This window comes from Molothrus aeneus, chromosome 3, assembly GCF_037042795.1.
Source record: "Molothrus aeneus isolate 106 chromosome 3, BPBGC_Maene_1.0, whole genome shotgun sequence".
In the NCBI taxonomy this organism is placed as follows: domain Eukaryota; kingdom Metazoa; phylum Chordata; class Aves; order Passeriformes; family Icteridae; genus Molothrus; species Molothrus aeneus.
Window position 1 is genome coordinate 104425279 of NC_089648.1, and position 17917 is coordinate 104443195.

General features: G+C 35.5%; 1 protein-coding gene across 1 annotated transcript in view; it reads right to left on the reverse strand.

Annotated features, from left to right (window-relative positions):
- Positions 1 to 17917, reverse strand: part of ASCC3 (activating signal cointegrator 1 complex subunit 3) — a 251664-nt gene that overhangs the window by 201336 nt on the left and 32411 nt on the right. Inside the window, exons 5-8 of the mRNA XM_066547531.1 lie at positions 10950 to 11070; positions 7920 to 8127; positions 7029 to 7170; positions 6341 to 6466 (exon numbers count right to left, since the gene is read on the reverse strand). Of these exons, the coding sequence (XP_066403628.1) occupies positions 6341 to 6466; positions 7029 to 7170; positions 7920 to 8127; positions 10950 to 11070 (597 nt within the window). The remainder of the gene's footprint in view (positions 1 to 6340; positions 6467 to 7028; positions 7171 to 7919; positions 8128 to 10949; positions 11071 to 17917) is intronic.

Genomic DNA, 17917 nt, shown 5'->3' on the forward strand with positions numbered 1-17917 from the left:
AAGATCTTTATGGTCAGTTCAGCTCTTTTGAGACAGTTCATTCTTTTCTCTCTTGTTTCAGCACTAGCTCAAGCTCTTATTCTGATATTCTAGGAAACCTGCTTTATATATTTTGATACAGACTCCAGATAAAAATAAAAGATTCTCCTGTTAGGAGAAAGTAGACATAGGTGGAACTATGTTTGAAAAAATAATCTCAAATTATTGGACAAAATTATCCACCGGTAAAGTATTTGTTAATCACATATTTATTCCTTTATATCTACCTACTTCATTACTAATCTTCTCCATTGGTGTTAAGTTTTCAACTTGTCAAACTCCTGGTTATTGGAGAGTGGTCATAACTGCTGATACTCCCAAGCTGTGCTCCTAAGAACTCTGCCTCACTGAAGCTGAGACATCCACTTGTCCTGTTAAATCAAGGAGCCCAGACTTTCACATTTCATTATGCAATTAATTCAAAGTTGTACTATAACATGCATAAAGCCTTGCTATCCCTGCAATGTACCTGTATTTCAAATACAGTATCAGATCAATTTGACATGACCATATCAGGTTTTTTCCTCTAAACTATTTAAATATCTTTTTTTATTTTAAAGGTGTTACACAAAATAAGGTTACTGATCTGTCACTCGTTAAAATCAGTGATCCTATTGCACAAAAAAACTCATCTTACTGTCAAAGGCGTATTAGAATAGTAGAAAGGTTTTATGAATCCTGAAAAATGTTATAGTACCATTTCTAGTATTAAAAGCTATATCAATAAAGTAAGACTTTTTATTTTCAAAATACTTTTTGATTTATCATAATGGGAAGATGTTCTTCATTGCTGAAAGACAAAAGAACTTAGCATTCAGGAAATCATATAGTGACATCTATCTGCAGTGAAAGCTGCAGTCAAGTAAGGCACATGTTTAAAAATATTACATTCAATGAATTATATTCAAGCATAGCAAGTGTCTTTCAAAGGTGAATCAGTAGCAAGTCACAGAGCGCGTTTGCACTTCTGCAACCTGAGATTACAGGTAATTTTAAAATCAGAACGCCACTTTACAGCTTGCACATCATAGCAACAGATCTTTTTGATGAAGAGTTAATAAACTGTTTCTACTAAAAAACAGAATTTTCTTAATGGAAAATATGATAATTTTGTACAAGATGGACAATAAACTGCTGGTGCAGCATGAAGCACATATTTTTGCTTGCTTTAAGCCAAAGCAATAATATTTATTTCTAGAATTTTAATGAAACAATGCCTAAAAGCTTCACTTAAGAGTAAGTGAAATAATCAAACAATTTGATGCAGAAATTTTACACATAGTATCTGAAATTCTAAAAAAATGAGAAAATACCATTAACTCACATATTGAAGAAAGTTAAGCCAGAACTTGTAGGCTTTAAGATCATCATCAGTGTTGAATCTTAACTCCAATATTTTTGTTCACCTGGTATTGCACATATTCAACCCTCTTTGGGCACCCCATCTCTGAACTATGAAGACCGAGTGCAATCCCTAATATGCACTACCACCCATGAAACCAATTGTACCTTGACATACATGGTTTTTCTTGTCTTAAGTTGGGGCTAATGATTACAGAACTTTTAAACTCTCCTCAGAGCAATTTCTGAGTATAATTCATTGGATAAATGACAAGATTTCAGTAAGTGCAAAATATTTTTTTAAATTATTCCATACGGTTCAACCATCAATTGCTGTTTGGAAAATAAGCAACTGAAATATGCACTAAGATCAACTTTGGAATTAATGATCCAATATTCTGGATGTGAAAAATGTAATTTATCCAAAAACACACATACTTTAATTCAGTAGACTTACCTTGTACAATTCTAAAAACAAGAAAACATTACAGGAAAAGAGAGCATATTGATTTTGTAATAATTCCTTCACATAATGCAGACAGAAAAAAAATACCTTTCTTTAGATCATTAAGCAGTGCTAGTAAAAGGAAATGGAAATAACATGAAGAAAAGAAATAAATCCTACCCTGAACACCCACTTTAGATAAAAAGCTGAAGTAATTTTTCACAAACAGCAATTTTTTTGATAAAACTTGTTTTCACAATCTTGAAGAGTAACTTTCCCTGGCCTAACTTTATGACTTTAAAGGTACATTTATTTGGCAAAAAGCCTGGCACAAAACCACCTTTATAATAAATACAAAAAATATATTTCACTAATGGTCAAGCTGCATGTCAACTGAGCAAAGATAATAAAGCTAAGCTTGTGTTTTCCCAATTTTTAAAATTCTCGTTAGTGAAACAACGTAGCTGGCACATCACTTGTACAAATGGTAGAATCATAATACTTTAGATTAAACTGGTGTGACCAAGCAGCTACTTAGGAACCACCTGTGCTTGAACAGTGGTAAAACCACAGCTCTCTGAGAAATAATAAATGTCAAGAAAAACAGGTATTCACAAAGGGGGCTGGGGGGGGGGGGATTTGTGGCCTTTCTGTAAGAGCCCTTTGCAACTCCTTCCAAGGCACACAGTGCACCCTTCCACCTCTGAGCACCAGCAACATTCCTGAGCAGCAGCACAGCTCCCTCTGTGCCACCAGCTCCTGCTCCCAACCCAACATAGGTAGGAAGCAAACCAAATGAGACAACACAGGTGGAGTGAGATTGTTGGGGGAAGTGACACAGCAGTTCAGATCACAATGGAGAAAGGTAGGAGGCAAAGCTGAAAAAGGAACACCACAGAAAGTGGGAGAGTGCTGAAGCCAGCTGTTTATGACATGCTATGGAATGTTTTTATGGCTGCCAAATTGTGCAGGGTTGGTCACTCCTGGTCTCATATTTGCAGTGCATAATGGGATTAAGTAGGAATGGTAGCTGTAAAAATCTGGACCTTTATCAGTTCATTTGAGTTTCATCTTAGCACCTGCGTTCTTTCAGGCAGTTATTTCACTAATCATGAAGTCATAAACCTTTTAGGAAAACTCTGACCTTTTGCAAGGAGGCCCTCACTAAACTAAATACTTACCTTGAAAATACCATCCATAAGATTTCAGATAATATAGTACTAAAACTAGCTTAAATGTGTTATTTCTTCACTGTGGAGTGCAGTGGCGGATGCACCCTGGCTACACTGCCAATCCTATAGAAAAGAACCCTGTGTTAATATCTGTCCTGGTTTAAGGCATTGCTGCTGCCTTTGGTGTTGGTTCGTAGAGGTTTTGCCATTTTGCCTTATGCTTTCACATAAGAAACTATTAAAAAAGGAAGTATATATATGCTTCAAATGTGGTTTGTTAGAATTAGTCTAGAGGAATACATTTCTCTCATCTCTTCTCAACCTGTGTTTACAGGAAATAAGAAAATCTAAACTTAACTAATCTTAACTAATACTTTAAATAATTTTAAACGCAAGATTACTTCCAACTTATATGATGCAGAGCTTTAACTTCTGACCAACAGTTCAAAATATAAATGAACTCCTTATGAACGCAGTTCTGACCTTAGGAGTTTCAAAGCTGAAATGCAATGGTGTATGCTGCAATAAATGTTGCACGAATATTCTCCTGCTGACCATGTGATCAAAATCACATAGATCATGAGAAACAGATAGAAAGTTCTTAAACTTATTTTTGTGCAAATGAAAACATGCAGACTAAAAAGAAAGGGAAGAAGAATATTTATAATTTTTAATACCATCAAGATTTCCTCAGAGAATAGCAAGTGCTTATAAAGCTCAATACATAATACTCAAAACCCCAGCAACAATAAATGGCTTGGTTGTTCTGTGCCTTTTTCCCCCTGGGGATTATGGGTTGCATGTATATTGACTTGTTAAACAGGCTGAGTACTTTTATGTCTGGACTAAATGTCTTACATCAAAACTCTACCACTAATGGCACCTCATAGCAGTCAACAGCAGCAGAACTGTCAACTTCCTCAGGACGTCTTTAGAAGTTCCTAGTCATGAATTATCTAGTTATATTTACTGTCATCTCTACTCCTTGACCACCTACTCAAATTTTAGATAATTCTGCAAAAATATCCATACAGAGATACAATAGAGCTATTTAATGAGCACCTATACATGCTAGGAAATACCTGAAAATCATTATTTTTCTGCTTTTGCTTACACTACTTAATCCAAAATAAAACATATTGACAGCAAATCTTCATGCTCTCTAAACTGACTCCAGTTAATTGGCAAAAATTTGAAACACCAACCAAGGTGTTTCTGAGCTTAGAGATTTAAAACAGTCATGCAGAGAAAACAAAAAGAAAATAATTTTGCCCTAACAAAGATACATCTTAACAAAGGATGTCTTAACTTACTCAGTGGGAGTTCCAGCCTCTTTTAGCTCCTTGATAAAAAATTTCTATTTAACAAATTTCAAATCTATAAGTATCATTAGTGAAATCAAGAAGCTGGGAAGTCCTCAGCTGGACAAACTTCATGAAATTGACATCTGTTGTCTCAAATCAATACTAAAGTTAGGAGTAAGAATTACATACATGTGTGTTCAAACAATCAAAACTGGTTTTGTTGTTGACACTTCTATTTGATTTCATGTAATAAGAATCATATCAAAGAATAAAGTTCTGAAGAAGATGGTTTCTGTTTCAAAATTTCACTGTAAAACTGAAAAGCAGACCTCTTGATGATACACAATCTGCAAGAGACAATTACTGATTAAATTTGTATAACTGATTGTAGAGAGCTTTTTGGAAAATTGGTTAGCTGAGAAAGGACATTTCGATGTGATACCAATGGATAAGGATAGGAGAAACAAGCTGGGAACTGAGCAACCAGTGTCCAATCACTGACAAAGGTCACAGTGACCTTCCCTGAAACGGGAAGACGGGGGAGAAAATCGCTTGCCAGAAAATGTAGTTATCTTAGGTAGAAAAGTTAGAAGAATGCAAACATAGAAGCAAAATAATTGTTAGAAGATAGAAGTAGGTGTGGTTGATCTAAGTGTGCTTTAACCAATAATGAGCTCAGCTTTTGCAATATGTATAAGCTTCATTAACACCAATATAAATATGTGTGGGGTTTCAATAAACTTCGAGATTTGCAATTCACGCATATTGTGTGAAGCATTTCTTCCGCCGTTCACGACAACTGATGTATTTTTTAACATTTATTTTAAATATTACATGTGCAAAAACCAGCAAACTATTCAAAACTATTCATTTTAGATAGGTATTTTTCTTCTGAACGATATTTTTTCTGGAACCACTTACTGCCTTTTGAAATATTGGTACTTCTTCCAAAAAGTTTACAGATTAGTAGGTAGTATTTAACTTAGGAAAAAGACATTTTATTGCAGAAAGCTGTCATGCTGAATACTGTCATATAAAATGACAATAGCTGCAGTTTCTGTATTTTTCAATCTGGTTAAGGGCTGTCAGTCAATTCATAAACACAGCACTGTCACCTAAGCGAAAAGAATAGATTCAGATTCTAAAACTGCCTTCTGTTTTCAAAGAGTTAAATCTTTATTCAGAATCCCAATAAAGTGCCTTGCATTTATTCCCATTTCCTGCTTTCCCAGAGAGAAAAAGATGGAAAAATGTATCCACGTTATATGCTGCAGAACTAAGAGACATAAAGCCTTCTCTGTACACAGAGCTTGCTTTTTATGTCTCTGTTCAAGTCAATACCAAATCTTCCCCTTTTCAATAGATTTGACATATACAACAAGGAGTAAAAAGTTACCTGTGATGGAGAACTGCAAGTTCTAGACTGTAAATAACAAACAAGAAATTTACTTCCCTTACCTCAGCTTTTTCACCATTTTAAATCGGTAAAAGTTGAAATATTAACATTTGTTTTATCCTCTTTTTTCCTCTCTGCTCTTTACTTTCTATCATCAAAGCACATTTTGAGATGACTTTGCACCCCACACAGTCCATAACACCATATTCAACACCCCTGAACTGCATCAGACAGTAAGGCTGGTGCAGAATAGTGCTGTGTAGTCAGAAGCCAACCTGTACAGGTCAAGGTACAGAAGCTCAGGCTCACTTTCTCCTGTGATCTTCAGAAGAGAACAGAACCACTGTAATACTTTCATTTCAATGATTCAGATCACAGCTCAAAACCATAAATAACTGAAAATGTAATGCCAAAGGAATGGAGAACTGCAACTTATGAACAATCTCTTGAATCTGAGTCAACATGAAAGGGATTGTACCACTGAACTACGTTCCCCAATAAATATTCTTCAAATTCGCAGTGAAGAAATTAACTGCCTGCATTTACCTATCACATATCACTGGAAAAACTGGCAATATTTCCAGTTAAATTTTGGTAATGCAAAGTAAAAACCAATTTAATGTCTTTGAAATGGTATACTCACCTCATCTAAGTCTTTAATATAAACAATTTTCTCTTCAATACCAATAGGCATTGGTTCACTATGGGGGATCTTCACCTCTTCATACATTTTATTATTTTCTCGCTGAACTGACTCTGGTAAGAACACCTGAAAGCGTATTACAGGAAAATTAATTAAAAGTATGAAAACAGAAAGTGTCATTATGAATAACTCACTTTGAACAATGCTTTATCACTTTCCTCAAAAAAATGGATCCAAACCAAAAGCAAATCTCACTTATCCTTTTTGTAGATAGAACTGAGCCCCCCAAATGGAAAATAATCAGTTTTACTACTCAGAAAATAGTCCCAAAACCCCAAAAAAGATAATTCTGTTTTATTAAATTTCAGAATCCATTAGGTCTAGAATTTCATAAAGCATTTATTTTGTTAAAGTCAATTCAAAGGTATCCAAAAGAAAGAAAAATAATATCTTAAGAATTAAAATGACCCTAGAAATAAAAGCAAATACATCAGTTGAAAATTATATTATTTCTTCCAGAGTCGAAATAAAAATAAAATATATCAAAGCGTTTGAAACCCTCTGCAAAGAAGCACTGCTTCATACGTTGGATTCCAGAAGGAGGAGACTAAGGAAACAAAGGGAACCCTGCTGCACATTACTCATGGGGAAAGATGTACTGTTCAAGAAGGGTCATGCACCAACATACCTTTGCACCCCCAATGAATGCTGATGTTTTCATAGCTTCAGCTCGGGAATCATAGACATGTGGATAATGAATTTTTTCGACGCTCATCTCTCTCTTTCTACCTAGGACTGGCATACTTCGAGCATTCAGAAGCGCTAGTTCTCTGTGGGCAGAAAAATACCTGCAGGAATTCTGCCCATTTCATGCTGCCATCACAAAAACCTAGCACGTTATATTAAAGTCAGAGCAAGAATTAAAGTCAGAGCAAGATTTGAGGAAATGAAATTAAAAAAAAATTACAGTATTATTCTCTGGCACTAGTTAGACCAAAACCTTAAAACATACAGTTTAGGTAAAATTCAGAAATGCAACCCAACAAATGCAAGGCTTTCCTAAAAGTAGTTTTGACTCTTTTTAAGCAACACAGCAACATGATTTCACAGTTAGATACCAGTCTCACTATATTTTTCTCAATACAAAATACAACAGCTTATTTGCTCCTTATTCTCTCCCTCCTCTACTCCTCCCACTACCTTCTAGCTGTCAACTTGGAAAATAGTACCCATTAATCTTGAGAGAGAAAAAGAAAGATAGTTCTGATAGATTTAGTACAGACTTCATAAATCCTAAGCAAGCAGTGTGCATACAGGAACTAAGAAAGATAGCCTACCCCACTAATCTGCAATTCCAGCCCACAGAGATGAGATCAAGAAGATTCTCATTAAGCAAATCACTGCTTTCTTTCCTGAAAATTAGGTTTTCATATTAAAAAAAATTCTACACTTGTAATAAAACGTGTCTTGAAGTCAGAATCACCTAATCACCAAAGCAAGCTAAAAGCAAATAAACTGTTATGATATGTTGAAGTAGCAATTACAATAGAAGCATTTCTCAACTTTTGGGATTTATTACCTTTGCATCCGCAGCTCTTTGGGATCAAAGGACATTTGTCCTTCTCCAGAACCTTCTCCATCTTCCACAGCTTGTTTTTCTTTTCTGGCATTTCTTTTTTCTTCCCGACGATATTGCTTCATTAACAACTTTTCTTGTTCAGACTGAATTGTGACTTGACAACCATAATTTGGTTTAGCATTTTCTCCTATGAACTTCTTGCACTGTTCTGCAATATGATAACAGAGATGCATCTCCATAAGTACTGGATTCCATCTTTTCCCCCCAGTTTTGTTCTAAAGGTTTGGGGGCTTCATGCTTGTTTGGGGGGTTTGTGTGCGCATGTGTGAGTGTATTGTGTGTTTAAGAATAGTTTAACTTTATGTAGACTATGCAGCAGTTGGGCTCAAGACATCTAGAAGTACAACCAGGTCATGTCCCAAAGGCAGGACATCTAAAATACACTTAATCCCAAAGCAAGGGGATGGACTAGCAGCAAAAGGAAGGACATTTTTTGTTTTCTGTATTTGTAACAACTTCATCTACAGTGGAATTGCCACTTTGCCTCTTGTCACTGCTCTTACATACATGCGCTGATAAGCAGGATGGCGTGACAACAGATTAAACAGGGTGGGTTTTTTTTAAACAGCCTCTTCACATAACAATTAGTGTATATAAACTAGATAACATGACTGCATTGAAAGCATACTCACAATGCAATTTCCCTGAACAAGTGAGGAAATCTATCCTACTCTATACAATCACAAGGACTCCTTTCTTTTACATCAATAAGCAGCAGGATTATGAAGAAGAATCAGAACCACAGAACAATTACAGTAAACAATAAATCCAGGGGAGCAGGGGACCCAAAAAGCTCAGTTACATTCACCTTTCTGAGATGAGTACTGGCTAAAACTGAAGACACAACCAAGTCTTTTATATATAACAGGCTGGGAGAGATTTATTTTGTTTTCATTTTAACAATCTTGGTGGTTTTAAATGTCATTTTTCAAATTTCTGCAAACATTATTAGTTCATATAGGTTTGACTGCATATTAAATACTTAGTTAGGTTTCATATGAACTTCTGCAGCCAAACTCTGAAGCGAAAAACTTGAAAACCTTTTTTCATCAAATAAACCCACTTGACTGACATTTTGAACAATTTGTGCTGCTTAGTTTTCACCTACAGCAACAGTGAAACTCCTACATTTTACAGCATGCATACTGGATAAGGCAACAATAACTCGTTGAAGAGCATTGAAAAAATTCTAATAAACTGTCACAATGTCCACATTAACACCATATTGTCTGCAGCTTTTAACTCTCTCTCTCTCTCTCTCTCATATTAAAAGGGGACAACAATGGACACAATTTCCTGACCAAATTTAATTCAGCCTGAACACACCAGGGCAAAGAAATGTTACTTGATTTGTCTGATAAACACAACAATCACCTTTACTGTCATGAAAGTAAATTACATAAGAAATAGTCAAATAACACAGCATGGTACAAAAAAGCAGTACATGTACAGTTTCTTGACTTGTGCTAATTTTTTAAAGGCACAAATGACTCAAAATTGATTAAATTTCTGCAGACAGAAATTAGTCTCTTCTCCAAGTGAAATTTTGGAAAGATAAGACTTCCCCATTAGAAATACCATTTTGATCAACTTAAAAAGAATAAAACCTTATTAAAATTAAAATACTGAACTCAGGGCCAAGAGCATCTTCAGTCTCAGAGAAAATACCCTTAATATCACTGACTTTTTTACCACAGTTAAAGAAAGGATTCTCTCATCAGTGAAAAAAAGCATTAAATCAGTTAACACTTTTCAATTGTCTGAAAAACATAACATTGAAAATATTCTTCCTCCACATTCTAGCAGAAATTACTGTGATAGATTTTACTGATGGCATAATGAAGGGTAATTTCATAAAAGCTTCCAAAATACTAATTCTGCTAAGTGAGAAGAAAATACTCCTGTAACTAAACTCTGTACACAGGAGAAAAATGTATTAATTCAATTTATACTGAATGTATTTTAATTTTTTATTTCATGACCTAAAAAAGGAAAACTATCAGGACAGAAAGCCTTGTCATACAGCAAGACAATCATCTTTGAAATCATGAAAGGTAAAATTAACAGTTGTTCTGTTAATTTTAGAGTTTAGACTAACCATTTAATTTAATTTTAGAGTTTAGACTAACCATTTAAAGTCTGTTAATTTTCTGAGTTTAGACTAACCATTAGCACAACAAGAGATGAACTTCTGAACAGTTGCTTATGTAATGTTTCATTGAAGACAAACATTAAAAGGGGTCAGTTGCATTTTAAAATTATTTTGGAGTTACATAAGTCCACCATTACTGGCTCTATTCACATTTTTCCAACTCCATATGCTGCGAACACACAGTGGGCTGCATGGTGCTATGTCCATGTAAGATTTATCCCAAGTCACAACCCATATGCTATCAGATTTATTTTTGTCAGAGAAGAAACTTATAAGACTTGTTTTAAACCAATGATTGTAAAACTTATTTTAAAATAATTACTTGGCGCAGACATATTAACTCATAAAAGCAAAAATGACAGTACAAAACCTGAATTCCTTTTTTTCACCCTCTCGCTTATTCATGTTTAAGTTTGACTCTATTATTTTCAGAAGTGGTTGTAACTGTGCTTTTCTTCCCCAAGGCCTACATTAGATGATAGTACAAAGTAGAGAGGAAGCAGGAAAGCAAATGAGGAATAATAGAAGATCAGATTATTTCCAGAGTAATCCATTAAAACAGGAAAAGTGCAACTGTTAATACATTCAAAATTTGCACATGCCCACAGGCAGTTGAAAACTAAATAAATATATGCAATCTATATTTGTTTCTTCTGTATAATCAGACTTTCTTTGCTTAAGACATTCCTCCATTGTCTCCTGGGATTTTTTTTTTGTTTTTAAATTATACATGGACAGTACTACTGATGGAAATAAAACAGAACAGTTAGAAATCTACTTTTTATCTGATTTGGAACAAAAATTTTGTAGTCACTTACCTTGGAGAGACTGGAACCTGTTATCATTTGGACAAGTCAAAGATCTTTCCAGAATCAGAGATCTGTTCTGTAGGAGTTTCTCTATGAGTTCAAAACCTTCAGGGCCTAGCAGCTCAAATAACTACAAAGAAAATAAAGTCATAAGTCATATCCTAATGTACATAAATTTTTAAATAGGACTGCAATATTTCTATCCTTGGCAACATCATATCTCTTGACAATATCTAACAAATTAATGAATTTCACTTCCCACTAATTTAATCCAAAGGGTATAATTTCTAATACCAGGTTCTCTATTACAAAAAGGGAGAATTACAGAAAGTTTTCAGCTAGAAATATTTAAAAATCTGTGAATTTTGTCTATTAAGTAAAACTCACTTTCTCTTGGGGATTCTTGTATAAAATTTAACTCTTCTCAAGACTAAACTTTACATGTCTTAATGGTTATTTACATATACTGTAAATTTACTTCTCAATAATCTATGCAGATGAGTCAAGAGAACCAATGCTTTCTCATGAAAGTCAGGTATGTAGGAAGTTATTCCCTTTATAGTCAACAGGAGGTGTAGCCTACTGTACTGTCACAGGCTTGTCCTACCAAAACAAATATCATCAACATGGAGTACAGCAGGAATATGAAGAAACATTTAAGATGACACTACTACTGACTTCAGTACCTGTACATATAATCCTGTTGTAATTTGAACACATAATGTAAGTGATGTAAGTGATGTACACCAGAAGAGAATTCTGTACCATTTTGGCCCAATGATACTCTTACTCAAATGATTCTCTTGTAGCAGGTTAGACAAACACAGTTCCCCATTTAAATTCCATTTTCCACATAATACTGTATTTTAATGGAAAAAAAACCCCAAAACATTAAAAGTACTTTCGTCTCTATCTTATCTATAATTATTTTGTCAAAAATCATAGCATCACAGTAAGCAGTAAGTTACTCAAAACGCATTTTTGATTTTTAATACTGTTCAAAACAACTTTTTCTCCATTTTTTTTCTGTTTCCAAAAAGGAAAACAGGGCAGTTTCTCCTTAGTGCTTTTTGAATTTGCTGCTAATATTGTCCATATAATTCAGGAATCTGGTAAGAATGAAATGTACAATGTACTTTGATGTGATGTTCTATGAAAGAGTAAGACTTTGGCACTGTAGGATTCAAGCATTTCTGTTCTAACTATAAAAGGAGAGAGAGGTCTCTTAGTGTCCTGTATTTAATTTGCCAACTCCTTAACAAAGAATTTTTCTGTGGCTCTCTATGACTACTGTCCGTGGGGAACACCTTGAGAAAACTTTATGTTACCTCTTCACATATTTGCAAAATTCTGAACAGTGCCAATGGCATCAAATCAATGATCCCTTTTTTTCAGGTCAATTTGTACTTCATAATAAAAGCTGTCATTTAAAAATAAGGGAGGGGAAAAAAAGGAAAAAGTGTTACTCCAGGCCTTCAGGGGTATCTAGGAAAAAAAAGGTTTCTGCAAATTAGTACAGTGATGGTGCAGTTTACAGAGACCATGAACTAACATCTGAATGGTATAAAGGCTTGTATTTCTTTAATTATACTAACCAGTGATGGCAAGCTGGAGAAGCAGTCTCCAGAAAATAAAAGAATTCAATAAATGTGGACAAATAGAAGATTTTCAAAATTAACATACTACAAAAATATAGAACAGGGTCAGACATCAATTCTGCTGTCAGGGATCTCAAGCTGTGATGGATTTCCCTTTATCCAGCCTTCACTAGCACTGATCATTAATTCTTCTATTTTGCATAGCTCTTTACTGTCACTTTACATATTTTAACTAATATTATCTGAAGCTATAAGATGACCTTGCTTTTACATTTCAAAAGGAAGTGGCAATTTAGCACTGGTAAATTTGAGGAGGTATTAAGAGAAGGGGAGAAAAATAATCACTGAAGCAGCAAAAAAACAAATGTATTTGAAATAGCTTAATTGTATAAAGAACTGAACACAAACTTGTCTTGACTTATCTAATGATTTCTTGAATATGAAATACCAGCAACACAGGGAAATTAAATTCTTTCAATGCAACCAGATCTGGGCTCAAACACTGATTTCTCATCAAGGCAGCAGACACAATGTAAGCACATTCTGACTTAGCATGTTACTCCCCCAAAATGCCCAAACTCAAACTCACACCACCACCATCACCATCAGAAGACAAATAACACACTAGCTCTAAAACATCCAATGTAGATCTCTATCTCTGCACAGGATGTCAAAACATCTCTCTCACTTGAAGTTGTTAAGAACAATCTAGAAAAGCATCAGTCAGAAAAGATGGTATTTGCTGGGGAAATAGATAACATCCTTTTTTTTAAATGGGACAATGTTTTCCCAATCTATTCTGAAACAAAAAACATCCATATCATAATCTTCACCCAGTAAGAACAGCAGAACCTCACAAAGAAGCAGCAATGGTACACAATACATCCTGCTTCATGGTCAGACATCATGAAGGAAAAACTCCAGCCCCAGTGAGACAGGGGCTCAAAGGAAGAGCACCAAGGTGAAATTGGACATCCCCCTCTCCAGCCATCCTACCAGTCAAAGAGAGCAAAAGCCATACAATACTCGCCAGACTCTGCAACGCCTGTGTGGTGAAAGTCACTCCATTTTGCCTTCTTCATGGGTGGACAGATACTCATTTGCTACCAGCAGTTTGAGAGCTGGCTTGGTCACCTAATTAACCTTGCTGTTTCTGAATATAAAGGAGGTTTTCAGGACATTTTAAACAGCTAAGACAGAGTAAGCTCATTGCTCAAGAATGACGGGAAAAGCAAAAGAATATAGATCAGAAGCAATGACCCGTTCTTATTGACAAGATGTCTCCCATGCTCACCAGAAGCCTGCCAGAGCTCATGGGTGGAAAACAACAATTGAGAGCTAAACCAAGCAGAAGTACTGAGAGACAGAGAATAAGTTACACAGCAAGATCTCTCACCACCTACCACTGATGGTAGCAATACTGACAATGCTAGAAAAAGTTTGCAAAGACCAGAAATAACTAAAATTGAGAACTTGCAAGACCAAAATATTATTAATATTTGTTCATACTGTAGGAGTAATCCATTGCTTTCTAATTAAGATGTTAATAACTATCAGAGAATGCTGCTGTTTTAAAGTACAATTCTTTACCTTATCATTTTTTGATGCTTATGAAAACATGTCCATGCAGGAGGCTTATTACTATCAAAATCAGAGCAGGATAATGAGAAGTAAAATAAGCCTATAAAAATACCTTCTCCCCACCCCTCTCTCCTTCCCAGCTCTACTTCCTCTCCCAGTGGTGTAGGAAGACAAGGAATGGGCGTTATGGTCAGTTCATCACTGGCAGTTTCTCCCATTGTTCAGGGAAAGGAGTCCTTTTCCTGCTGCACTGTGGGGTCCCTCCAAAGGGAGACAGCTCTCCAAGAGTCTGTGAGTCCATCCCACAGGCAACAGATCCCCTCAAACTGCTGCCATGTGGGTCTTCCACAAAGTGCAGTCTTTCAAGGACAGGCTGCTCTGGCATGGGTTCCCCATGGGGTCACAAGTCCTAACCAGGAAACTTGCTCCAGCATGGGCTTCTCTCTCCACGGGTCTGCAGGTCCCTGCCAGGAGTCAACTGCATGATAAATTTTCTTCTTAGATATGTTATCACAGAGACATAACCACCATTTCTATCTGGCCCAGCCTTGATCCACAGTACATCCATCTTTGGCTCTGCCAGACATGGGAGAAGCTTCTAGGAGCTTCTCACTGAAGCCACCTTTGAAGCAGCCCCCGCTAGCAAGGCTTGGCCATGTAAAACCCAGTCCACCAGGGTAGGCACTAACATTTCAGATTTGATATGTTATTATATATTCTGGTCTGAATAATCAACACCAAAGACCCTGAGAGCAGGCAAAGGAATCTGGTAAATATTCATAGCTGACTTTCTATTAAGTTATAATGAGATAAACTAGACAGTGGCCAACAGATGGAGAGGCTGTGTGTCAATCAGCAGTTTCTTGAATCCCAGCCAAATTACTACACTCCTTGAAGTCAGTAATAGATTATGCCCAAAAGGCAACTCTGATTGCCTTCACTAACAAAGGTCCCACATGACTTCAGTTACTTCTCTGTAACCATGAAAACATAGATGAGTGAGATATATGTCACTGATATTTTTTTGAGTGATTGTTACATTTCATTTTATGTGCTTAATATCTGGAAGAAAGCATATTGAGTAATCAATGTAGGAACAAAAGGACAAGATGTGTCATACTGCATTAGAAAGGTGAGGCAAGGTCCCCATGCAAATGACTTCTCCTGAATATAGGCTAGCTTTATGGAAAAGGCAAGGAGGCAGACAAGAGTCTTACATACAGACAGCAGTCCATCTGCTAGAATTACCAGAAAGGAGTTGAACCCCAATGAGACATACGACATAGCAAATTTTTTCAAGTAAGGCTCAGACATAAAAAAGTACATCTTTATATTCAAGACTGAAACAAGATTTTACTCTGAATGTTAAATAGGTATTATTCTCTTTTCAATTCTATAAAGTATAATTTAAAAGGAGCTTTGGAGGTCCTCAAATATGAGGCACGGAACTGTGAGTAATACTTTGACATCATAAACTATCTGCCATCACAAGGGCATTTTCTTGACTTCTACATCTTCCCTGAGGTGGGAAAGAGCCCTATAAATCTCAGAAAATGTTTTGTTTTACAAGTGCACACAAAAATAGACTACGAAAGTCCTTGTACCTCACTTGAGTCTTAGTACTGTTCTACAGCAATAAATGAAACCGAAACCCAAATTCAGCCAACCAGTGGTTGTCCTCTGTACTTTTATAGCCCAACAGGAGGTTTTGGTTACAGAGTCCCATCTACCCAATTAACTGCTACCCCTGCATTTTGTGGCTTGTTTGCAGATTATATTGCTTTACAAGGCAGTTTTGAAACAGCTGTGGAAGAATAATCACCATAGCAAGATTTCAAGTTTCTTCTGTCCTAGTAGCTCTGAAGCAACTGAAATGATTGCTTCATTAAAAAAAATTATAGGGTAAATAGAACATTCTTCTTGGGCTACAGGCTTATTGGAAAGGCTGTCTGGATATAGTACCTTATATATCGCTTAAAAAGATTCAGTAGCAAAAACAAGGACATTGAAGACAGAGGGTTTTTTAAATATAAAAAAATCAACACAAACTTTATGAATATAATATATACACTGATTGCTAATTACTGTTGTGCTGAAGAGACTATCATCCCCTCTAACAACTACAGATTTAGAAGAACACTTGGTTTAAAACCAAGTCTCAGATGTTTTGTCTTTTCATGTTTCTTACAGGTTGATTAAAATGAGACAAACCAGATACAGCATGATTTCTTACCATTCTTGTTAATAGCAGGTATTAAGTGTGTAAGAAAGTAATTCAGCTCACAGATCTGCTTTTCTTAATTTAAAGCTTGGCTTTTTTGAATAAAACACCTATTACATTTAGTCCATATATACAGAAATGATCTTCCGACCCCACAAACCACCCAGGAGACTCAGCAGAATCTAAGCAAGCTCAGCTTAACTGCAGTGGTCTCACAACAAACAGAAAAATAACCAAACACTTCAAGCCCTCTTAAGACAAGTTGTTGATAACCTACATGTATGCACAATGCTTTTCTGATGGCTGCTCCTCAACAGAGAGGCTGAAGGACTCTCACTGAGCACAGGAATCAGATAAGGTAGAATAAGCAAATATTCTAAGGAACCAGGAGCACCAGGCTCTAGGGCAGCCTCCAGTGGGCTCAAACACCAGCTTCAAGAGGATGAATGAAGTTACTCCTTCTTATCAGAGAGGTCTTGAAGATCTGCCTGTTAGTCAGCTTTAAATTTTTAGATTTTACAACCAGTTGGGAATTAGAAGAAAATAATTAACTAAATAAAAATTTAGAAATAGGCAGATTTTAAAAAAGCAGCAAAATTGCAGGAATTCCCCCAACACATTTAGAATTTTACTTATACGATAGAAGGCTGAGTAAGGAAGCTGATGGAAAAGTTTTCATTGAGGAAAACATCTGCACAAAGATAATGAAGTTGTAACAAATTCTTACTCAACATTTAACTTTTGTTTCCTTTCTCCATTGCAGTCCAACAAAACTGATGGAAATCTGGTCTTCAGTATGGCACACATTTTTAGTCCAGAAGTACAGTACAACAAAGACATGGCCAATTACTCTTTTAAATACCATCTCTCCTCAGCTTATTGGGATTATGATTTATTTTTATGTATTTCTGTATCCACAGATGACTATACAATTTTACTCCAACTAGTATTTACACTAGTAAAAAGATAAGAATAACAGCAAGGAAAACTTCAAAAACAGTATTAAAACATCAAAACAAGCGTCTTAGAAGACTCAGCCTACAGGTTCGAGGCTTCTTTTAAATCAAATTGCAATCTATAGTTAAAACACTGAAATTGATCGGTTAAAGGAAGAAAAAAGTGCTCTTCTTATAACAAGACTTAAAAAACCAGACTATCAGATTGGAAGTGTATTTAAATATTGCTTAATAGGCCTAAACTTATTTATTTGACTATCAGTTTTGATTACATATAATTCTTTACTATTTGTCTTATAATAAAAAAATAGCACAAGCTGTCACAGCATAATTTCAATTTGATGAAAATCTTCCACCAGTTCCTTGTGCAAATCCTAAAACTGCCTACCATACCTGAAAAAGAGAAAAGCACAAAATCACAAATCATAGTAAATTTTCTCAATATTTTTACGTGAAAACAAGTAGACTGGAGAGATCATCATCACTATTATCAATATTTTAACAGAGACTAATTAGGACTTAGACAGATTCACTTATTTTGAAAATTTCAAATACATAGCTACAAGGCAACTTCCACCAGTTAATGCAGCCCGAAGACTTTGGCAATTAGAAATAATGTCA